At 37.9% G+C, this 24,674-nt stretch overlaps 1 protein-coding gene across 1 annotated transcript in view; it reads right to left on the bottom strand.

Moving 5' to 3' along the window:
• Positions 1–24,653, bottom strand: part of LOC110222359 (snake venom 5'-nucleotidase-like) — a 76,688-nt gene extending 52,035 nt beyond the window's left edge. The window contains exons 1-2 of the mRNA XM_021007297.2: positions 24,380–24,653; positions 14,235–14,386 (exon numbers count right to left, since the gene is read on the bottom strand). Coding sequence (XP_020862956.1) covers positions 14,235–14,386; positions 24,380–24,564 — 337 coding nt within the window. The 5' untranslated portion in view covers positions 24,565–24,653. The remainder of the gene's footprint in view (positions 1–14,234; positions 14,387–24,379) is intronic.
• Between the last annotated feature and the right edge of the window lie 21 nt (positions 24,654–24,674).

The following is a 24,674-nucleotide window of genomic DNA, read 5'->3' as shown; positions in this document are numbered from 1 at the left end:
AATTTATATTAAAAAATGAAAATTTTTTTAAAAGAGTGTAAAAATATAAAAAATTTTTAAAAATTAAAGAAAAACAGGTGTCAGCTGTCACCCCTACCCTTCATTTGTGCAGATGTCTACTTTCGCATCCTGATTATAAGATAATTTTCTCTAACATTCCTTCCTCCCTCCTTCCCCCAATGTACTCCTCTTCCCCTTTTTTTCCATTCTTTTCTTAACATCAAGATATAACAGAACCACTCCCAGGCTTCATATAACTGGACTGCCTCTATGAACCCTATTGATAATAGGTATTATCTATCTGTATTTGACAAGTATTATCTACCCACATTTGAATGTAAGTACTTTATCCTCGTTTAAAGGATAAACATAATTGTAAATAATCACTGTTAATTCATATTTATCTGTTTATGTTTCTCTTCACTCCTATGTTTGAACATCAAAGTTTCTCTGAAACTTTGGTCTTTTCATCAAGAACGCTCAAAAGTCTTTTATTTCATTAAAGATCCATTTTCTCCCTCTGTAGCATTTTACTCATTTTTTTTGGTTAAGTAATTCTCAGTTTTAAGCCCATGTCCCTTGCCTTCGGGAATATCATATTCCAAGTTCTCTCCTTCATTAGAGCAATGGCTGCTAAATCACGTGTGATCATGTTTGTAGCTCCTCTATACCTTTTTCTCCCCTGCCTGATCACAGTATTTTTTTTTTCCCTTTGACCTGGAAGCTCTGGATTTTGGTTATGATGTTCCTAAGAGTTTTCATTTGTTTTTGTTTTCAAGGAGGTGACTGGTGGATTCTTTCTACTTCCATTTTGCCTTACTTTTCTAAGAGATCTGGGTAGTTTTCTTTTAAAATTTCTTGAAATGTGACATCTAGGTTCTTTTTTCAGTCATGGTGTTCAGATAGCCTAATGGCTCATTTTTTCCCTCCCCAACTTCTTTTCCAGGTTAGTTGTTTTTGCTATGAAATAATTTACATTTTCCTCTATTTATATTTTCAGCTTTTTGACTCTGTTTTAATATTTCTTGCTGCTTCTTGGACTCATTAGCTTCTTTTTCGTCCATTCTAATTTTCAGCAAATTTGTTTCATGGGCCAGGCTTTTCTTTAACTTTTTGTGCCAAGCTATTAATGCCTCAATTCTTTCTTCCACAGCTCTCATTTATTTCCCAATTTTTTCAATTTCTTTCATTCCTTTTATAAAAACATTTTTAAACTCTTTTTAAAAACTTTTTTCTTTATCTCTTCCAGGAATTCTAGTTGAGTCTTGCCCAAGCCATGTTATTCTCTGAGGCTTTGCTTATAGTTGTTTCAGTCATTCTCTTCTCTACCCTTTCAGCCAACTTTCTGAAAGCACTATTGGCTCAGAGTGGCATAACTGCAGACTCCCCTTTAGTCTGGGATTCCTGACTTGGTTATTCCTCTGCAGGCTGGAATAGATGTGTGACACTGTCCAGTGCCTGGAATCTGAGCCATATCACTGCTACTACTGGCTTCTGAACTTCATCCTTTTTCCATATGGGAGAGATGATCTCTCAGAGGTGAAGCCTCCTCAAACGGTCATTAGTTTTTGTTAATGGTTCTGGTATTGTTGCTTTTGAGTGGTACATGTATACCAACATGTGAAGACCCCTCAGAATACAAGACCCCCTCCCCTAGCCTTCTCCCTCCCCTACTCTTAGATAGTGTTAGCCATAAGAGCATCCTGCTTATCTCATCCTCTAGCTAGTTATATGACCTTGGTTTTTGTAAAAGGCTGCTGAAACTGTGAGACCCTGAAAAGCGGAACATGCTGACATAATTTCTATACCTCTTTGTTCTCTCTGTTACTGGGTAGTTTTTACATGAATATATTTGTATACCTGAAGCCAATGAGCCGATGGGAAGGGGGTTAGGGTGGGCTGTTCCGTTAGGGTCTATATAATCTTGCCTTAAACAAAGAGCACTCGCACTCTTGGGGTAGCTTAGGCAGCACGGGGGTGCCCTTTCTCGAGGAAGTCAATAAAGAGATTTCTCCTTTTTGCAAACTTTTGTCAAGACTCTGGTTTTTAATTTGGTTAGGTGGTCTCTGTCCCACATAGTTTTTGGGGAAATCGTCCGGCATTTAACCCTTTCCTTAGGGGCTTCTCTTGACCCCCTCCTGGGGCAGGCACCTCGCCAGAACTTTCTGGTGGTCCCTAGGTTGGTGTCCTGAGATCCCCTTTGGTGAAGGAAAGACCCAAAGAGAGTCTTGACTAGGCAAAAACGAGGAGTTCCACTGCACTAGTGGAGAAATCAAAGCCACCTGTTAGACTGAAGCAGCCATGTAAGTTTGTGTGCACAGACCCAGGTAAGCAAGACCCATGAGTCCTTGGTGCACCTAAGTGGTTCAAGTCCATAAGGCAGCCAAGGGCAAGATCGGTGAGCCCCTGGGTGGTTGGTCCCAACTCTATTAACCTAAGCAGTTCGAGTCCATAAGGCTAGGGGAGGGGTGAAAAAGGGAAGCTTTAAGCAGTTTGAGTCTGTAAGAGAATTCCCGTGTTTTCCAGGCTGCCTAAGCAGTTCGAGTCTGTAAGGCATGGGGAAAAACGAAAGCTCAGGGTGACAAGGACCAGGACTCTTTACCAAATATTCCAGATAACAGCCCTTTAGGATCTAAGCTTAGTGACTGGGATGAACTTTCAAAGTATAAAGGGAAAGATAAAAAGAAAATGATTAAATATGATTTGAGGATTTGAGGATTCTACAGCAATTTTGTGTTCCTGTTTGTGTCTGTGGTGTGAATGGGTGTTGACAGTGTTTGACAGTAAAAGATTTGGAAACTTTTGGGAAAAAATTTTTTTTTCTCTCTCTATGCATTCTAATTCTGGCCAAACTTGAATGTGGAGAGAAAGAAAGAAAAAAGGAACATTCCCCCCCTCCCCAATGAAAAAAGAAAGGCAGATTGAACAGCACCTAATCTTTTCTGCTTCCATAAAGAGGAAAGTTTTTTTTGTTTTGTTTTACCAGAACACAAACAAAAGGTAATTTATGGGCAGCCAGGGGCTGCAGTCCTGAGGGCTGCAGCTTGTTGGGGATGACTGGGTTTGGCTGCTGCTGAGACCATGATATTTCCCCATAAGCCCCAACTCATTCAAATTGGTTAAAATGTGATGTTTTTAAGTTCAGAACTTGTTACACTGTTTGGCAGTAAGGTAAAGTGGGAAAATGTAAGGATCTGAAATTTGTTACCTCAGTTTATTTCATATGATTGGAAGGTGCCTAACACAGTGCCTAGCAGAGGGCAGATACTAAAAATGTTAACAACTATTGCTTAATTAGACATGACCATTTGGGAACACATCCAATTAAAGTAAAGCCACCAGAGTAGTAATTGATTGGCTTTGGTTTTAAAGTTTAAATAGATGATAGTTGTTTTATGGTATTGTTGTATTTCTGAAATTTTCGTGTATTGCATAATTTGGTAAGCAACTGTATCATCTGTGTTGTCATAAAAAGCAATTTCTCTTATAATCTAAATGTTGTTAGGTTAACAATTGTACTATAAAAGGGAGAAAAAAATTTTAACCCAGGCCTTCTCAAGGCTAACAACCAGGTTTGTTGGGGGATGGGCAGTATAAGCCAGGCTCTTAAGGCAGGGACAAGTGGTCGTGGGGAAGTCTAGGCCTTGAAGAACCTCGACTGGGAGTGGCCCTAGGAGACTGTTGGACCTGGTAAAGGTAATTTAAGAAATCATAAAATTTCCAAATTTTGTCTTTATTTAAAGGGAATTTTCAGTTAAAATTGTTTTGCTATCATTTATGAAATTTGTGAGATTGTTAACTAAGTTATTGGGGGTTACTGTTTTCATGCTAAAACCTAAAAGGGTCAATTAATTACTGTACATGGAAAGAAGGAGATAGCGTAAAGCTTTATCAGATTGGTTCTGCCCATTCAAGGGCACCAGTATCAGCCCTCTCCGAGGGCCATGTCAATTCTCCTTATTTTGTAAACTTGCCAAGGTCCCTGGAAACCATAAGAAAAGAACTTTAGGATTATACAGTTCCTAGACAAGGAACTTAGCTTGCTGAGAATTTGCAAGTGTATAGAAATGATTTCTAATAATTGGCTTTTATACCAGAACAAGTTTAAATTTGAGAAAGAAAGGTGTTAAGTGAAATCTCTTATACATGCAAGTCCTACTAAATCTTTATTCCTTATTGCAACTCCATGAGAGTAAAATTAACTGTATCTGGCTTTAAGCTGTGATTAGTGAGACTTGAGGTTTGAGGTAAAAGACTCTTGGGACTACAACTAATTTTGTTTTGAGTCTGAATTTGGGTATAGTTGTCTACTTAAATCAGTATCTGAGAGAAATACCACAAGCCACCCAGAACAGGTGGAGGTCTGCATCTGGGAAAAAGCAGAGGGGACAATCTTAGCCTCAATCTAGGATGGGATTCTCCTTGCTCAGTTTCCCCATTATGTTCCTTTGGAAAGGAATGTTTCCCAACTGACTATTCCTGAGTCTGGCTATGAGAAGAAAAAGATACTGCATGATTGCAGAACTGTGACTCTATCTGAATTTAAACAAAGTTTAAGGATATTTTATCCTGTTATATTTGATACATCACATATCCCTGCTTTTTCCTTCTACAGTAAGTTTCTATGATTACAGCAAGTAGTCAGTATAAGATATGAGCTCTTTTGTGTTATCTTACTGGGAAATCTAATGATATTTTTATCTAGAACTACAACCTGTGCAGAAATTTATGCAAACTGCTTAAGACTCACCTTAAGATGTTCTGTCTGTTTAAAAGAATTCTAAGAGCAGTAATATTTTTCATGTAATCAGTCTCTTACTGTTACCAATGTGAGATTCTATTATAACACCTTTTCACCAAGGAACTCTGTGATATACAGGGATTCTGTGATAACTAGGAATTTAGTTTCTTGATAATACTCTACAATTTGTGTTACTTAAGGACTTTTGCACCAATTTAATAAGATTTAATGAACAAGAGTGGAAATGCATGCAAGCTATTTAGGGCTCACTTTGGAGATGTTTCTTAGGCAATGTGAGATTACAGTCATATCTTAAACTGACTGTTGGAACTTGCTGGGACTAATGACTGACTGTTTCTGAGTCTAACTCCAGGTATAAATATCAAGGAAGGCTGTCTGAGCCACTGATCCATGATGCCAGCAGCCCTGTGAGGGGCGAGTATGAATTGCAGATATGATTTCATGGGAAGGTTGAGAGGGCAACTGTTCCGCATGTGCTGAGGTGGGACCCTCTTGACTCCATTCCTTAACTGAAACCTGGTAGACTTTAAGTCTGGCTCAATGCAGTTTGCAGTTTGACATAACACTCTGCCTGGAGTCAGGAAGTTGGGGGAAATATTGTTCCCTTATTCTAATCTCTTAGTGGCAAGTTTCTATAATCAGAAGATTTTGTAAGTATAGTAACAAATTTACCAAAATAATTGATTATGGAACATCTCAGATTACTATAGAACTGGGACTAGTGTTCCTGTGTGTGTGTTCCCATATGAGTTAGGGTCCTTTAATTCTTGGTAATGGTATGGAGACAATTAGGTCAGGGGCTTATGGGAAGGCTTCAAATTGTAAGAAAAGAAAGGGGGAATTTTGAGAGATGATCTCTCAGAAGTGAAGCCTCCTCAAACAGTCATTAGTTTTTGTTAATGGTTCTGGTATTGTTGCTTTTGAGTGGTACATGCATACCAACATGTGAAGACCCCTCAGAATACAAGACCCCCTCCCCTAGCCTTCTCCCTCCCCTACTCTTAGATAGTGTTAGCAGAAATTCCTGAGCCATAAGAGCATCCTGCCTATCTCATCCTCTAGCTAGTTATATGACCTTGGGTAAAAGGCTGCTGAAACTGTGAGACCCTGAAAAGCGGAACATGCTGACATAATTTCTATACCTCTTTGTTCTCTCTGTTACTGGGGTAGTTTTTATATGAATAGATTTGTATACCTGAAGCCAATGAGCCGACGGGAAGGGGGTTAGGGTGGGCTGCTGCGTTAGGGTCTATATAATCTTGCCTTAAACAAAGAACACTCACACTCTTGGGGCAGCTTAGGCAGTACGGGGGTGCCCTTTCTCGAGAAAGTCAATAAAGAGATTTCTCCTTTTTGCAAACTTTTGTCAAGACTCTGGTTTTTAATTTGGGTAGGTGGTCTCTGCCCCACACACATATATAGCCAGTGTCTCTCTACCAAGGAATGTCACTCCCCTATGAATGTCTCTTTCCTACTCTGCCCTGGATCTGTGACCTAGAATGTATTTGCAGTGCCCTGGTATGGGTCTAGTGGAGTCCTTGATGTGGGTCTAAGACTTTTTCCTGTCCTGATACCCAGCCTCTCACTAGATATTGTAGCACCCTCCTTGGTATACTCCTAGCCCAGGGATGGGGAACCTGAGGCCTCAAGGCCACATGTAGCCTTCTAGGTCCTTGGGTATGGCTTTTTGACTGAGTCCAAGTTTTACAGAACAAATTCTTTTATTAAGTGGATTTGTTCTGTGAAGTTTAGAGTAATTTAATTAACTAATTAATTAAGTCTAATCTTTCTTCCAAGGTGTCAGCTCTTCAAATACTTAACAGCTATCGCTGAAGAAGTTTCGGGTGCTTACACAGTTTAGAGGTGCTGGAATCCCAAGAATGCCAAGGCAGAGTTGCCTAGAACAAATTCACACCTTCAAGCCTTTTTTTTAGAGTCAAGTGTAATGCCAACAGTAGCAGGGGAAGTTCCTTTGGGGAACCTGCAACTTAATGGGGGTGAATCTAAAGCTTATATAGAAAAGGGGCAGGGAAAGGAATGTTAAAGATGCTAATTAGGTAGTTCGAGGGGTCCGGGTATCTTTGGGATCAGGCATCAGTGATCTATGGATGGGAAAACTCAGGAAGTCAGTAGCAACAACTTTGTTGATACCAGACATTTAGGGAGAAGATATAGCTTTTTTGTTTAGGTGTCAGAGGCATGCCTTGGGGACCTGGCACCAAGGGTCAGAAACCCTGTATCTGCTCTGATAAGGGAATTACAGATCAACTCTGTCTGTGCCTTTAACAAGGAGAGAATTTTCTCACGGGGGTGCCAGGGAGAGGCACTGGGCTACTTAGACATGGTCTTAGGGCTTTTGGGGGTCCAGGTCCTAAAACCCATCAATATCAAGCCTAAGTCTTCTCTATATTTACTGTCCCCCATTTTTCCAACCCATCCTAGTATATCATCATCTTCGTCCTAACTTTCCTCTACTGATATTCTCTAGTTTGTTAAACCATCCATTTTTTTTTTCTTAACAGAACCACATCAGCTGTAAATGTACAGGCACGAATGAGTGGCATATGTATGGAGAGCCAGAAAAGAGTATCAGGTAATGTGGAGCCATGTTGAAAAACCATTTGGCTTGCCTCCATGTCTAGGGGGATACATATCTAATTCCAACCCCATATTCTCCTGATGTTCAGCCTAAATTAATAATCTTTGAAAGTCCATTAATTTTTTTCCAGTAATTTACTAAGTATTACCCCAGTGACCTAAAACAGTTAATGAGGCTTTCCAAAATAGTAGCATAGGTTCTTGGAATATTTGGCTATCATATATTCTTACAACATTCCTAAAAGTAGGCAGAGAGAAAGAACAAGGATATAATTATTATGCAAAGAATAAAGGCAAATTAACAAAATGTCTTCCTACTCATATCATGAGAAAGATAAAATTCTCAGTTGAATTTTAAAGTCATAGAATCTTAAAGATGGGAGATAACTCAGAAATCAAGCTCCTTCATTTTACAAATAAGGAAACTGAGGTCCAGAAAGCTCAAACGTCTTGCTTAAGGTCATACAATCTTCAAATTTAATTCTTAGTAATTAATAACAACAAAGTTGGTGATTAAAGACAATTAAAATGAACAAAAACATATTAAACCTAAAGTAAAATAATTAACTTGCACCATAGTAATTTGGAATTTGTATTGATTCAAACTTGGGACTAGAAAGGACTATAGAGAGTAACTGAAATAGAATTAAAAGTAAAACAAACAAATCAAAACAAAAAACAATCCCTGGAGCTTACATTTTAACTGAGGGGAGGAGGGGAATAACAGGTTAATAACTAGGCAGATACAAAATATATACAGATTAGATGGAAGGCACCCTAAGAGAGCAAAACATTAGCAGCTAGGGGAACCAGAGAAAGGCTTCCAGGAGGAGAAGAAATTTGAGCTGAATTTTGAAGAAAGTAAAAGGGAAAAAAAGAGGCATAGATGAAAAGAGAGCATTCCAGGTGTGTGGGACATCTTCTATAAAGGCACAGAGAAAATGGAGGGTCATATGTGAGAAACTACAAGGAAGCCAGTGTTACTAGAATATAGAGTAAAGTAGGAATATAGAAAAAAGTAAGATTTAAGAAGACTGAAATGGTAGGAAAGATACAGGTTATGGAGAATTCTTAATTACAAACAAAAACATTTCTTTGATCTAGGGATTAATAAGGAATCACTAGAATACACTAAACTTGGCCAAACTTATGTTTTAGAAAAATCATTTCAGGGGGCAAAATCAAAATGGCAAAATTGGACAGAAAAAACTCCCTCCTACCCTCAACACCTCCAAATAGAAAAAAATTCATTAGACCAAAATCTAATCAGGAGAAAAAAAAATCATGAGTCATTTTTTTCCAGCTTCCCAATAAGATCAGAGCTCAAGCAAGGATGTCCATTATCATCATTATTATTCAATACTGCACTAGAAATGCTAGCTATAGCAATAAGACATGAAAAAGAAGCTGAAGGAATAAAAATACCACCAAGAAAACAAAACTATCCCTCTTTGCAGATGATATTGTTATAAACGAGCCCACCAAGCCCCCTCCCTAACTAGAGCAAGGCTCAGTTCCATGCCCAATAATGAAACCATGGTCCAGAGTGAAAGAAGAATCATTTATTACGTTTCTTGCAAGAAGTGGGAGCGTTCCCTATGACAAGAGAAGTGCATCGATACAAAAGCAAAAGCAAGTTTTACACTGTTAGTCCAATGCATCCCCTCCCTTCAGAGCTCAGATTGGTCCAAACTCTTCCGGGTTACAATCTTCCTGAACCACCCATCCCATGTTCCTCTTTGACGTGTTCTCCTCCCTCATCATGTGTCCCATGTTATGTAAATGAGCAAAGTTCCCTTCTTGGGGCATGTCAGATAATATGGAAGAGGCTAATTAAGCATGCATATTAGTAAAAAGTTGGTGACCATCCCTTCACCCTGACCAGTTTGAGCTGGTTTCAGCCTGGGCCCCCTCTATCAGGAAGTTTGCAGTTAGACTGGTGTCCTCTTCTAAAAGCTGACTGGTTGGTGGTGCTCACACCACCCCAACACTCCAACATCCTGTGAAAACCTAACTTCTTAGTATTATTATTTCTCACAATGTGATGATACACTTAGAGAACCCTAGAGAATCAACTGAAAAAAATCAATTGTGACAAGGAACATCTTTTAAATCAGTTTATATTGATTGCTTTGATTTCTTTTTAGTTTGATTGTAGGATTAAGTTCCCCCCCTTTTTTCTTTTTCTTTTTTTTAAAGGAAAAGCTGGCCCCAACAGCTAAGCCAAACCAACACAGATATTCTCTTAAGTCTAGGTTACCTAAAGATTTAGTGAATAGACAGGCTGATAAGACTTCATCATTTAGTAGCAGATAATTTAGAGTAAGATACATATCTTTGTAGGAATAAAATAATTATAGGAGTACAAGACTCTTTTTAAAGGCTAAATTCTCCTTTCTGGAAGCTGGAAAAAGGGGAGTAGACTAAAGGTGAAGTTTCTCTTTCCAGTCTTAGAGGATAAGCTTCCTTTTTTCTTGATCTAGATGTTACCAGTGTAATGTTCTAATGTTGAGTTTCCCTTTCTGGCAGCTGGAGGATGGGAGCGGTGATTGCTAACTACAAACCACAAGTTCTTCTTTCCCAGTCTTAGTTCAAACTACCAGGTCCCTTTAAAGCAAGCCTTGTGATTACAAAATGTTACAGTTGCAGGGCAGGGACTTCTCAGGTAATCTCACCTTGATAGCTAAATATTGCCAACAGTACAAATTTGGGTTAAAAAAAACCTAGAAGAAATGAACTAGTCAGATGATATGCCTTGTCCAATTGAATTAGGTTCAAAACAAGTTTACTAATACTGCTGTAATTTTTTTCCTCCTCTTTTCTGTTACAAAAATAAGCTTTGTAAGTCACTTCTTTGTCACTACTTACTCAGGAATTAGTTGACCTGATTTTATGGTAACTTGCTGGCATTAGTATTAAATCATTTTCACTTGGAAGTAAGAAGTCTCAGATTTTTTTCTTATTTCAGATAATTAATTCTAACAGTTGAAACAACTAACAACTTTAGCAAAGTTTCAGTATGTAAAATAAACCCACATAAAGCACCAGCATTTCTACACACCAGCAACAAAACTCAGCAGAAATAGATAGGTTAAAAAGGGCTAGTGGGAGTGGACGGAATAATAATAGGAGATGAAAGAGCTGCTCAACTCTCTATTTTGCTTGATTTGTCAGTGAAGAAAACTCCTATACCAGGTGTTCCCACACTGACAAAAATCACCAAGTTTTTGGTGTGCTGGCACATTTTTGCAAAAGACAACGATCTTTTGACTGGGAAAGTCTGGGAAAGTCACTCCTCTTTCTATCTGCTGCCCTGCCTGGTTTCAACTCAGTGAAACAAGATCCCGCTTCTAGTATAAATCACTTCTAATCTCATCACTATGAGCTAACTCAAGTCTTGACACCACCTCTCTCAACCTTCTCTCCTCTCTGATTAAGGGCTATATGATGGAATACCAAACTCCTTCCAATGCCTTCCTTTACAGAAGGCAGAGAATGGACTCAACTCACTCCACTTGGCATCTGCTGCTCTGCCTAGTTTCAACTCCATAGAACAAGATACGTCCTGGTCTCCCCAAACACTTTCCTGCCTCCTCTAGTGTGTTATTTCCCAATTTGGACTGTAAACTCCTTGAAGGCAAGGACTATCTTTCATTAATTAAATCCCCAGGATATAAGGTAGGTGCTCAGTAAATGTTTATTAGATTGAATTGGACTAGAAAAGAGCTCAACAAAAATAGCTAATAAGAAGTTGAAACTGAAGGGACAAGGGCCAGTCAACTCGCCCAAACAAACTATACAACAGAAATGAAAGATGTGACTGCTGAACCACTGAGCTTCAAAAAATGAAGGAGATGAACAGGAAGTTCTCAGATGAAGAAATTAAAGCCATCTATAGTCATATGAAAAAATGCTCTAAATCACTATTGATTAGAGAAATGCAAATCAAAACAACTCTGAGGTACCATATCACACCTATCAGACTGGCCAACATGACAAAACAGGACAATGATAAATGCTGCAGAAGATTCGGGAAAATTGGAACACTAATGCATTGTTGGTGGAGTCATGAAATGATCTAACCATTTTGGAGAATAATTTGGAACTATGCCCAAAGGGCTATAAAAATGTGCATAACCTTTGACCCACCTGTATCCCAGAGATCAAAAAATGGGAAAAGGACCCACATGTACTGAAATATTTACAGCAGCTCTTTCTGTGGTGGCAAAGAATCGGAAATTGAGGGAATACCCATCAATTGGTGAATGGCTAAACAAGTTGTGATATATGAATGTAATGGAATACTATTGTGCTATAAGAAATGATGAGCAAGCAGACTTCAGAAAAACCTGGAAAGACTTGAATGGACTGATGCCAAGTGAAGTGAACAGAACCAGGAGGATGTTGTACACAGTAACAGCCACATTATTCGAGGACTAACATTGATTGACTTAGCCCTTCTCGACAATGTAAGGATCTAAGACATCTCCAAAGGTCTCATAATGGAAAATGCTATCCACATTCAAAGAAAGAACTATGGAGTTTGAATGCAGATTGAAGCATACTATTCTCTATTTTTTTCTTCTGTTATGTTTTGTTTCCTCTTTCTGTCTGGTAGGTTCCTGCTATTGGTTCTAATTCTTCCTTACAACATCACTAATGCAAATATGTTTAATAGGAATGTATAGCCTATAACAGATTGCACATCATCTTGGGGAAGGAGGAGGGGAAGGAAGAGAAGAAACAATCAAAACTCAAAAGCTTATGGAAGTGATTGCTGATAAATCAAAATAAATTAATAAAAAATAATAATAAATGAGGGAGAACAGAAGCACTATAGGATTTTAAAAGGAGAAATATTACCTAAATTTTCAGGAAATGAAAAAGAATGGAGTAAAAAATAACATACTAGTATGCCAAACATAGATTCCTAGCAAAAGTACTTAACGGATGGTTAGGGGAACACCTAGAAAAGAAAGTAGTGACTAAAAAAAAAAAAACATGATGGCTTCCACAAAAATAAATCACAGCAAACTACATCTTGCTCAGCATTAGTGCAATCAGTGCAAGTTACTAGACTGGAAAATCAGTAAAATGTACATAGGATTTACCTAGATTATTTTTATTATTTTTTCAATTTAATTTTATTTTCAGTTCTTAATTCTCTCCTTCCCCCACTGAGAAAAAAAAAACTAAAAAAAAAAGTCCATTACAAATATGTACAGTCAAGCAAAATAAATTCCCACATTAGCCATATATACATATATGGATATGTATACACACACACACAACCTCAATTTACACTCTGAGTCCATCATTTCTCCATCTGGAGGTGGAAAGAATGTTTTATCATGAATCTTCCAGAATTGCAGTTGGTCATTGTATTAATCAGCATTCCTAAGTCTTCTAACGTGTCTCTACAATAGTGTTATCATTGTATTCTCCTAGTTCTTCCCGCATCATTTTGCATCACTTCATACAAGCCTTCCTGTGTTTTTCTGAAATCATTCCCTTCATCATTTCTTACAGCAATATAGCATTCCATCATATTCATATACCACATAGCCATTCCTCAACTGATGGGTTCCTCAGTTTCTAATTCTTCACCACCACAAAAAGAGCTGCTGCAAGCATTTTTCCTCTTTCTTTGATCTCTTTGGAGATCTTAATAGTGATACTGCACTTATTAGTGATATTTCTGGGTCAAAGGATACATACGGTTTAATTTGGGGGTATAGTTCTAAATTGCTTTCCATTTGCCTAAATTTTATCAAAGTATTTAACAGTCAACTAGCACCTACCATGTATTGGGCATTATGCTAAGCTATCCTAACAGGGGGAAAAATGGAAAAAATTAAGTTAAGCAGTAGTATAAAGAGATGAACTTAAACGTGGTTATAAGGCCAGACCCAAAGAGTAGTCTAATGGCTTAATGTCAATCTAAAAGGCAGTCTCTAGTAAAATTAACTCAGGGATCCTATATACTTGGACCTGTGCTTTTAAACATTTTTATCACTGACTTGGATAAAAGCATAAATGGTATGCTTATCAAAGTTGCAACTGACAAAAAAGTGGAATCTAGGTGGACTCTAAGTGGACTCTAGGTGACACAAAACAAATGTTACAAAGAAAAGGTGATGTGGGACAAGAGCTGTAATATACAGAAATGACTATAATGTGAAAACAAAAAGAATCCATAAAACATATTGTTGGATTTTTTTAAAAGACTGTAAGAAAAATCTTAAATGCAGGTTATGTTGACAAAATTTTCTGATCTATGTATTTAGAAATCCTGTTAAAAAAAAAAAGAAATGAGAATGCTTTGGCATCATCCAAAGGGTCTTCAAATATTTGAAAGGTTGTCACACGAAGCCTCTTTTAACTGCTTGGTCAACCCCAGAAAATAACAGTATCACTGGGTAAAAGTGACAGGAAAGGAGATTTCAGGTCAATATATTAAAAAACATCCAAACAATTAAAACCTTCCTGTCACAAAATGGGATGACATGGGTGATAGGGAGGTCTTCAAAAAACAGCTGGCTGATCACTTGTTGGGGATGCTTCAGATGGGATTCACATGTCAGGTATAGTTTGGTTCAAATTCTTTCCAAGAGCCCTTCCCACTCTAAACCTCTCTAATTCTATAATAAATGATAGTTGCCCCCTAATTCTACATGATTAGGTTACACAACATCTTTGTTCCAATAATTTGACAATGTAGGAAGAACAGCGTAATATTTAAATTAAAAAAATAGGATACCACCTATTACCATTCATATGGGATTGATCATGCTTTTGCCTTAAAATAGAAACAACCTAAGATACTGCTATATAAAGTATTTTATGAATTTCAATGAAAATTATATTTACTTACCAAAGACTGCAAACTGTACTCCTAATTCATTTAAAACAGGAATCATGTGTTTTCCTTTTGTTATAGTACTTAATACTGAAGGATTTAAGCAGTCTCCACTAAAAATCAGAAGTGGATTCAGGAAACTGAACTTTTTCACAGCTGTTGCAAATCTAAGAGAAATATAATTTTTCATATGATCAGATAGAGAAAAATAAATTAACATGAAAGAAAATATTTACCAGTATAATATAATAAAGTTTAAATAAAATATTTTTCTTTGAATTATGACAACTAAGAGCATTAGAAAATCTCTAAATAATTTTTTTCCAGAAACTGATTACATTATTGTGTGGAACAGAGGAAATTCCAGTACCTTCCAACTTTGAGTTTATTTCCTAGAGGTTGCATTTGTTTCTTTAAGGACAAACCAATATATACCAATACTCAATAATCTGAAAGGCTGGCTAAAAAGTAAACTTCTATTAAGTCAATAACATTTTCCCAATGACTTTCATGATTTAAACTGAAAGACATTGTTTTGAAAAATGATTTAAAACAATCTAAAATAAAAATACTTTGGATAAAGCAGTAATACTCAAAATATATTTGTATGTGTTCACTTTATATTTGTTATTTATACATATAATATGTAAAATATATATGTATATGTGTATATGTGTATACGTGTGTTTGTGTGCTTGTGATCTCCTCCATTAGAATGTACTTCCTACTCTTTTTACCAGTAGTGATTATTTCGTTCTTTGTACTTATATCCCCAGTGCCTAGACGCTATGCATAGTGTCTGGCACATAATAAGTGCTTAGTAAATGCTTACTGATTAACATTAAGTACAAATAACATACTAAAACTTAAAATACATTAAAAATGAATGCTCCCCTGGGTATAGGGAAATGCATTTTATATTCTGCTTGTCTATTTAATCTATTACTTGTCACTGGGTATAGAATCCAGCTATTTATACAGTCTGTCCCTTCTCTTAATAGCAAAAGGCCTTAAGCATTTTGTGTCATGGAATTCTTTGGCAGTTAGGTGAAACTTATGGATTCCTTCTCAGAATAATGTTTTTAATAAAATGAAATACACAAGAATATAGAGGAAACCAATTACAGTGAAATTTAACTATCAAATTGTTAAAATAGTAAATCCATGAACTCCAGGGTAAGAACTCCTGCTTTAGGGCTTATCTAAACACATAAATGGGTCTTCACTACTTTTCTATTTATAAGCATTCTTTTGGATAGCTAAACTAATCATAGAATTCGGTGATCTTAGAGATCACATAGTCCAACCCCCTCATTTTACAGATAAGGAAATGGACCAAAGAACTTGTGTCCCTTGCTATAATTGTCATCCTCATCTTCAACGAAAGAATTCTCAATGATGTGAATATTTCCTCTGTCAGTACTGAATACAACCCATCCACACCTTCCTATTCTATGCAATTCTTGTTCATGTTCTCCCAAGAAGCCTGTTAAAGGATTAACTTGATGTACTGGGGGGCCTCCTTCTAGTTCTTTTTAAATTTCATGAATATCAGTACTGCACTGAGGGCCAATCATATATTAAGAGATCTCCTTTTCCAATCACATATATCCTCAGTGATGTTCCTTACACCACTTCTTGAGCATGGATCATTGATGGATATATACCTCAGCCTATTTAAAACAACCATGTGTGTGTCTCCATTACCCTTTGAGTTACCAGCAACCTCACAGACTGTCTAGCTTCCTTGCTAAGCTGCCTACATTCTGAAAGGACTCTACCCTGAGGATTGAATAGGTAAACTGATAAAACCACTTTAACTCATTCCTCAATGATTAACAAACTCTCACCCTCTAATACCCTCCCTAGTAATCCAGAATACCCAGCTGTCATTATTCAATCACTTCCTTTTATTAGTATCTCCCCAAACCAATTCCCAAGCTATCCATCCCTTCCAATGTGCTCTCTGAAATGCTTTCTCTATAGGCAACAAACTTGCTCTCATCTGAAATCTTTTCCTTTCCCACTCCTTCCATCTTCTGGATCTCATACAGACCCAGCTCCCTTCTGAAGTGACAGCATTCCTGGCCACCCTTTCCAGCAGTGCTTGGACTGTCACTTATTTCCCTCAATTCAGTGGTTGAGGTGGGGAAGATAGAATATTCTCTGCTCCACTATGCCCCTGCCAAGCTCATCCTTTACCACCATCACTCAATAACCTCTCCTTCTTTGAGGTTTATACAATCCATATCTACCATTCAATTAGAATTCTAGTAGCTATTGTCTACCAGCCTCCAGGTCTTTTTTTCCTCAATGACTTCAGTACCTAGATCATAACCTTTCTCACCTCTCCAACTTCTATCTTCATATTAGAGGGACTTCAACATACATATTGATAATTCCTAAAACACTCTAACCTCATAGCTCCTCAACATACTCATTTCACATGACTTATTCCACTCTATCTCAGCTATACACAAACATGGTCATAGCCTTGATTTTGCCATCACCCACAAATGCAACCCCCTTCCATGTTTACGAACTCTGAAATTCCCTTATCTAATCAAAATCTGTTTTAATTTCATCTCTCCATCTCCTTCACAATCCCAAATTCTGCTGCTTCCCTATCTTGACCCCTTGTCGAACCAGCTCTATTTTATACTGTAGAGCTCTCTTAAGTCCCTTGACCCTTTATCTGATCACCAATCTTGCCCTGCCAAAATGAGGCAAGCCAGGTGATGCAGCAAATAAAGTAGCAGGCCTAGAGTCAGGAAGACCTAAGTTCAAATCCAGACTCAGACACATACTACCTGTGTGACCCTGGGCAAATGTCTTAATCTCTGTTTGTCTCAGTTTCTTCAACTATAAAATGGGGATAATAACAATTCCTACTTTGAAGGGTTGTGTTAAGGATCAAATGAGATATTATTTTTAATGTACTTAGCACAGTCCCTAGCACATAGTAGGCTGTACATAAATGCTTATTCCCTTCCCAAAGCATCAGCCTTCATCTCATCTCAGAAGAGAACTGAAAAAAACTGAGGCCATTTAGCTCTTAGCTAGAGCTCCCTCTTCTTCCATTCTCCTCACCTCAAATCACTCAGTTGCCTGCTGTAATTATCTTCTTCACCACTGTCTCACATGAAGGGGTAGTCCTTTTCCTTTCCAAGGCAAACCCCTCTACATGCACAAGTTGTCTTATTCCACGTCTTTGTCCTTTCTATCATCCCCATGGTCTCGCCATTTATCATCTATCTCATTTATCTTACATCTCCCTGTCTCAAATGGTCTTCTCTCTCTGTGTGTCTCTCTCTCTTTCTCTCCCTCCCTCCCTCTCTCTGTATATATGTGTGTGTATACACATACACACACACACACATAGCCATGTCTCCCCATCCTCAAAATTTTTCACTTGATCCATCCATCTCTGCTCACTACTATTTCATATTCTCCTCCCTTTTGTGGCTAAAATTCTTGAGAAGGCTATCTATAATCAATGCTTCCACATCTTTTCCTCTCACTCTCTTCTTAACTTTCTACATCTGGCTCCTAATCTCATCACTCAATTGAGAATTAACTAATTAATTAATTAATTCCATTTTGGTTTTTAACATGAATTTCTGTGCTGGAAAACAACTCATGACCATGCAATTTAAAAATGAAATTTACTCTACTCTTTTTCCTATTCAATTTTTAATCCAATTAATTGTCCTTTCTACACTTGTCCCAGATATATACACGCTAGCTCAGTGAACTGGCTGTTGAAAATTTTATTACAATCTCAATAATACATACTTTTATCCAATTATTTTTTCCATTTTGATTGTTAATTTTATGTCTTTTGAGGATTATGGATTGTGCTGAAGTAATCTCTTGCTGTAGTCATCTATTATGTAACAAGAAATTGTATTGGGTGCCAAGTATGGATACAAGGAAGTATAGACAACCTCTATCTTCACAGTATAGTTAGAAACTATAACAATATAAAGCAACAGATAGCATATTATAATAAATGACAATGACAGTAAACATAAGAAGTTAAAAAAAGTTAAGTCAGTTCCAGTTAGTATTATTAGGAAAGTGTTAATCAAGGAAGATGTGAGCTGTACTTTTAAGAATGTGTAGGATTTGGATAAACAAAAAGAAAGGACGCCATGAGCAAAAGCATGGAGGCAGGAAAGGGCTAAGTATATTCAGATGGCAATGAGTTGATGTGTTTGGAAAATAATATTCATATGGAATAGTAAGAAAGAAATCTGAAAAGGTAGGTTGAAGCCAAACTGTGGAAGGCCTCGAATGGGCAAATAACTAAGAGAATCATAATACCTTAGAAGGAACTGTTTTGGGATGGATGATCTTTAGTCATAAAATGTTGACTTTTCGGTGATACAGGATAGCAATGCAGAAATGTTCAGCAAGCAGGTGAAAATGTAGAATCAATCAATCAGCAAACAGCTACTATGTGCTGGGCACTACCATGTTATAAACTGAGGGTACAAATACAAAAGTGAGGCAGCCCCCACCCTCAAGCAGTTTATATTCTAAAGAGGGGACAGAACATATACTCCTCCCCCATATATTTTAATCTAGGCAATTGTAAGGATTATGAGAGAAGTCATAGGGCAAAAGATTGCTATAGCCGTACTAGTCTGAGAATACGAGCATGAGGTAGAAAATGTAGGGCTGGGAAGAAAGTAGGGCATGTGGCAAGACTCCTGGCAGAACCTGGTGTCCTGGTGGATAGCTAGATGAGATATGAAGCAAGATTAGGTGCCAGGCAAATGTACTAAGTTAGGTGACTTTTCATACATTAGGACAGTTTAGCTTCAGAGTAGATTCTTAAAGTTGAGAGGATTACTCTTCTGTGGGGGAGCATGGTCTCTGGAAATCTAGACCTAATGGACATTGATGCCTTAGAACCTGCCAAGGAACTGAAGTAAGCTCAGGGATAGATTTAGATTTAGGAATCATCAGTATAGTTGTGACAGTTAAAGTCATGGAAGTGAAAAAGAGGTCACTCAGAATATGTAGAGACAAAACAACAGGGGACTGAGGACTGAACATTAGGTAATATAAACATTTAAGGGAAAGGGGAGTCAATATGAGCAATGAGATGGAGTACTAAACATTTTCTCTGATCTCCACAACATCTTAAACCTCTCCAAATTGGAAATTATGCACCAAAGATAAAACAACTTCATCTGCCTCCATGGTGGGACATTTCAAATGTCACCCAACCACCAGACACACTTAGGTTTTATGATGCGTGCGGAATTCTTTAAGGACAAATTGATGACCTATGTATTCTTCATGACCTAAAAAAACCAAACAAACCATATTATCAATGAACTACCTCCTAAATCCCAAATCCACTGCCTTTTCAATCCTCATTTTCTTTGTCATCTCTATAGCAATTAACAATAAGCTACTCGCTTCATTCTTGAAACTTTCTTTTGTTTTCCTGACTCTATACTAATCTGTTATTTCCTTCTGTTCCTCTACCTAAATCTTTTTTTATCTCCTTCATTGGCTCCTCTTCCCTATTCTATCCCCTGAGTTTGTCTTTGACCATCTGTTTTTCTCTTTATTTACTCTCTCTCGACTCACTGACTCCTTTTGTTTTAACTCACATTTATTCTATGATAATCATCTCTAGTTAAGACTTCCCTCTCAAGCTTGTTCTGTAAGTCTACTTGTCTGATGGAAATTTCTACCTAAATATCTCAGCTGTATATCAAATTCAAAATAAATAGGCTGGACTAGGTGAGTCAATTAATAAACATTTATTAAGTGTCTACCATGTGCCAGGCACTGTGCTACGCACTGAAGACACTTTAAAGAGGCAAAAGACAGTCCATGCACTCAAGGAGCTCACATTCTAACAGGGAAGACAACAAGTAAACAAATATAACAAACAAGCTATTTACAGGATAAATAGGAAATAATTAAAAGAGGTAAGGCACTATAATTAAAAGGGTTGGAAAAGGCTTTCTGTAGATGATGTCATGTTAGTTGGAACTTGAAGGTAAGGGAAGTTAGTAGGTGGAGATGAGGAGGGAAAGCATTCTAGGCATGGAAGACAACTAGAAACAATGACCAAAGATGGAATGTCTTGTTCATGCAAAAGCAAGGAAGCCAGTGTCACTGGATAAAAGAGTACATAGCAGGGAGTAAGGTTTAAGAAAGGTGTAAGGTGTGAGTAAACTGGAACAGTTGGTTATAAAGGGCTTTGGAAAGCCAAATGGTAAGTAGTAATAATTGTACCTGGAGGCAACAGGGCAAGCCTGCACAACATTATTTCCACTTAATAGTATTTTATTTTTTTTCCAATTACATGTAAAGATATTTTCAACATTCACTTTTATAAGATTTTGAGTTACAATTTTTTTCTCCCTTCCTTCCTTCTCTTCCCCCCTCCCCAAGACAGCACGCAATCTCATATAAGCTATACAATGTATAATCTAATATGATTATACATGTATAATAATATATAATATATAATAATATATAATCATAATATATATTTCCACATTAGTCATGTTGTGAAAAAAGAATCAGAACAAAAGGAGAAAACCACAAGAAAGAAAAAAACAAAAAAAATGAAAATAGTATGTTTTGATTTGCATTCAGATTGCATAGTTCTTTCCCTGGAAGTGGATAGCATTTTCCATCATGAGTACTAGAATTGTCTAAGATCATTGTATTGCTGAGAAGAGCAAAGCCTATCAAAGTTGATCATCGCACAATGTTGCTATTACTTTGTACAATGTTCTCTTACTTATGTTCACTTCACTCTGCATCAGTTCATGTAAGTCTTTCCAGGTTTTTGAGATCCTTCTGCTCATCATTTCTTATAGCACAATAGTATTCCATTACATTCATATACCACAACTTATTCCGCCATTCCCCAATTGATGGGCATCCCCTCAATTTCCAATTCTTTACCACCACAAAAAGAGTTGCTATAAATATTTTTTGTACATGTGGGTTCTTTTCCCTTTTTGTGATCTCTTTGGGACACAGACCTACTAACGGTATTGCTGGATCAAAGGGTATGCACAATTTTTAGCCTGTTGGGCATAGTTCCAAATTGTTCTCCAGAAGAGTTGGATCAGTCAATTTAAAAATTAACTGAACTAATTAATAACCTGAACAAAGTTGTAGGACATAAGATAAATTGACATAAATCATCAGCATCTCTACATATAATAACAAAACAACAGGAAGAGCTTGAAAGAGAAATCCCATTCAAAATCTATAAGATATTTGGGAGTACATCTAACAAGTTCACCTGGGGGTCTACATGAACCTAACCAACCTAAATGACTAGAGAAATATTAATTGCTCATAAGTAAGTTTAGCCAATATGATAAAAATGACAATACAATATAAGTGAATTTACATATTTAGAGTTGTGCTAATCAAATTGCCAAAGTGATATCTTCTAGAACCGGAAAAAATAATAATAAAATTCATATGGAAGAAACGAAAGATGAAGAATCTCAAGAGTCACGATGAAAAAAAAAAGTGTGAAGTGGAAGGGTGATAGCTATCAGCACCAAATCTCAAACTGCATTGTAAATCAGTTATCATGAAACCAATTTGGTACTGGCCAGAAAAAAAGAGAGAGAACTCTATTGGTGGATCAAATTAAGCATACAATAGACAGAAGCAAACAAATATAGTAGCATAGTATTTGACAAACCCAAAGACTCCAAAACTGCTTGGAAAACTGAACATGGATCTGGCAGCAACTAGCTTTAGACCAACACCTCATACCTTAAAAGATAAGCTCCAAAATGGAGTGCCTAACTGGTCTCCCTGAGAGACAGAGTAAAGAAAGACAACTAAAGAACACTGTAGGTCTGTAATGAACACCATGTAATGGCATCTGTAATGATGCCATCTATCTACAGATAGATCAAAGGATTTTATCTATCTGTGTATATTTTACCATTAGCTACTAATATGCAAAACTCAAGGTTATCTAGGCAGTTTTTCACCATCTACCAATGGGAAGTTGCTGTTACCCAAATAATTGGAGCCATAGGTAACCTCCATCACTACTCCTGAGAAACTTCCTGAAAAAATCTCTGTTTACCTCAGAGGCTAGGCAGCTAGATGGTATAGTTTATAGCACCTACACTTGGAATTAAGCTAGGTGGACAGTGGATGGACAGGACTAAATAACAACAAACTTGATATCAGATTTGAGTTTAAATCCTACCTTAGACAGTTATGGCTATATGATTTAAATTTAGTTTCGATTTCCTCACTTATAAAATGGGTACAATAGCACCAACCAAGAAGAGAGGGGTTTAAATATCTCCTTTAATCCTTATTTTTTTATGTGACCATGGACAAGTTAGCTGCTTGCTCTCTCTTAGAATTCATTTCCTCCTCTGGAAAACATGGATAATAATAATGGAAGCACTCCCCAAAGAGTTTGTAAGGATCAAATAAGAAAGTTAACAAGCATTTATTAAGCACTTTCTATGCGTCAGGCACTATGCTAAGTACTGGGGATACCAAAAAAAGGAAAGAAAAAAAAACAGCGCCTGCTCCAAAAGAGCTCACTAAAGAGAACAGTAAAGAAAATGTGCCAACAAATATGTACAAACAAGACATATAAATTAGAGGCAGTCTCAGAGATGGGGACATATACAAGAAATATTACTAATACAGAAACAATTAGATTTGGCAACTGATTAGACATGGGGTGAGGGGAAAGGGAGGGGGAAAAGGGGAGAAGGGGGGAGACAGAGAGAGAGAGAGACTGAGATTGAGACTGAAATTGAGACTCAAGAATATTATTAACATACGGAACTAAGAAGATGGTGATACCCTCGATAGTAATAGGGAAGTTAGGAAAAGGGGAAGTTTTGGTGGTGAACAGTTTTGGACATGTTGAGTTTAGAATGTCTAGGGGACATCCAGTTGAAGATGCTCATTCAGTTGTTGGAGATAGGAGACTAAAGGTGAGGAGACAGGTTAAGACAAGTAGATCTGAGAGTGCACTGCATAAAAGTACACAGAGGTGGTATGGGATGCATTGAGACAGAAGCTGAAGAGATTACCAAGTGAAATAGTATAGAAGGAAAAGAGTGCGAGCCCAGACAGAGCCTTAAGGGACCCACAGGAGCAAAGGAATCTAGACTTCTAGAGAAGTGGTCAGCCAAGTGGAAGAACTAGGATATAATATTGTCACAGAAACCTAAAGAGGAGAATATCAAGAACAGAAGGTGATCAACAATGTCAAAGAGAGTAAAAGAACCAGGATTAAGAAAAAACTATTAGATTCAGACAGGTAAGAGATTGCTGGTAATTTCAGAGGAAGCTGTTTCAGTTGAATGAAGTTGGAAGTCAGACTGCAAGGAAATGTGAAAACCAAAACAAAACAAACAAAAACTGTGACAAGAAAGGAAGTGGAAGCACCTATTATTAAGATTGTTGTTGTTTCTGCTGTTGTGCATTGCAAAGGATTTTAAAAGCTTCCTGGAATATTAAGTGACTTTTACGTACGTAGAGCCTTGAAGTTTGCAAAGTGTTTTGCTTATATTCACATTTTTGACCCTCAGAACTGTGTTGGAGTGGATACTTCTCTTCTTTTTATCTCCATTTTTTGTTTAATGAGGAGAAAACTGAGGCTAAAGCAAGCATATCAATTTATTATCAATTTATCAGTCATGCTGTTTTCTCCCTTCCTCTTTTTTTTTTGTCTTTAAAAATACAACTTGTTACTTAAGATGGATCTCTGGGAAGGGGAGAAATAATGTTACGAAGATACTAGGGGAAATTAGAGTGATATCAAAAATAGAACCTTATTTTTTAAAAAAGAGAGGGCAATCCAGACCGATTTGTCTTAATTCCTGAAGCTGCCCTCCAGTCATGGCACCACCTGGTGATGTGGCCTGGCGATGTGGCGGAAGTGGCCTGAAGGGTTGTGGGGCGCTTTGGTGGCCAGCAGACGGTCAGCGCGCCGCACCTGTGCTCGCCGCCCAGCTGCAGCGGCATGTCCATTCCGGCAGGGGTCAGGCCCGCAGTGCTCGGCTGGCCCAGGTGTCGTTCGTGAGAGGCCCCAGCATCTGGAACAGCCTCAAGGCCTTCGAGACTCCCTTTCGGGAGCCAGGCTGTGGGCAGGGAAGAGGATTAGGGCGTACCTGGCGGCCCCTCCCACGGGCTCCTCGACCCTCGGGTCCACGTCGTAAACATCGTTAAAATGGAGGATGGTGAGGTCGCAGGGGCCGTTCTCCATGCACAGGACCCCCGAGGCTAATGGTGAGAGGTCCACCTCCGGCTCCGGGGGAGGAGGGCCAGACGCAGGGGCCGAGTCAGCCGCCTCCATTTACCCAAGGGGATCAAAGGTGCCTTCTGTCGCTCCCGCTTTCCCGCTGGGGGCTGCTGGAGGGGGGAAGGTACCTCAAGACCGCTGAGCAGTGGCGCAGGCGCAGGAAG

This window comes from Phascolarctos cinereus, unplaced genomic scaffold, assembly GCF_003287225.1.
Source record: "Phascolarctos cinereus isolate Bilbo 61053 unplaced genomic scaffold, phaCin_HiC Scaffold_4;HRSCAF=312, whole genome shotgun sequence".
In the NCBI taxonomy this organism is placed as follows: Eukaryota; Metazoa; Chordata; class Mammalia; order Diprotodontia; family Phascolarctidae; genus Phascolarctos; species Phascolarctos cinereus.
This window is presented reverse-complemented; position numbering and strand designations above follow the sequence as displayed.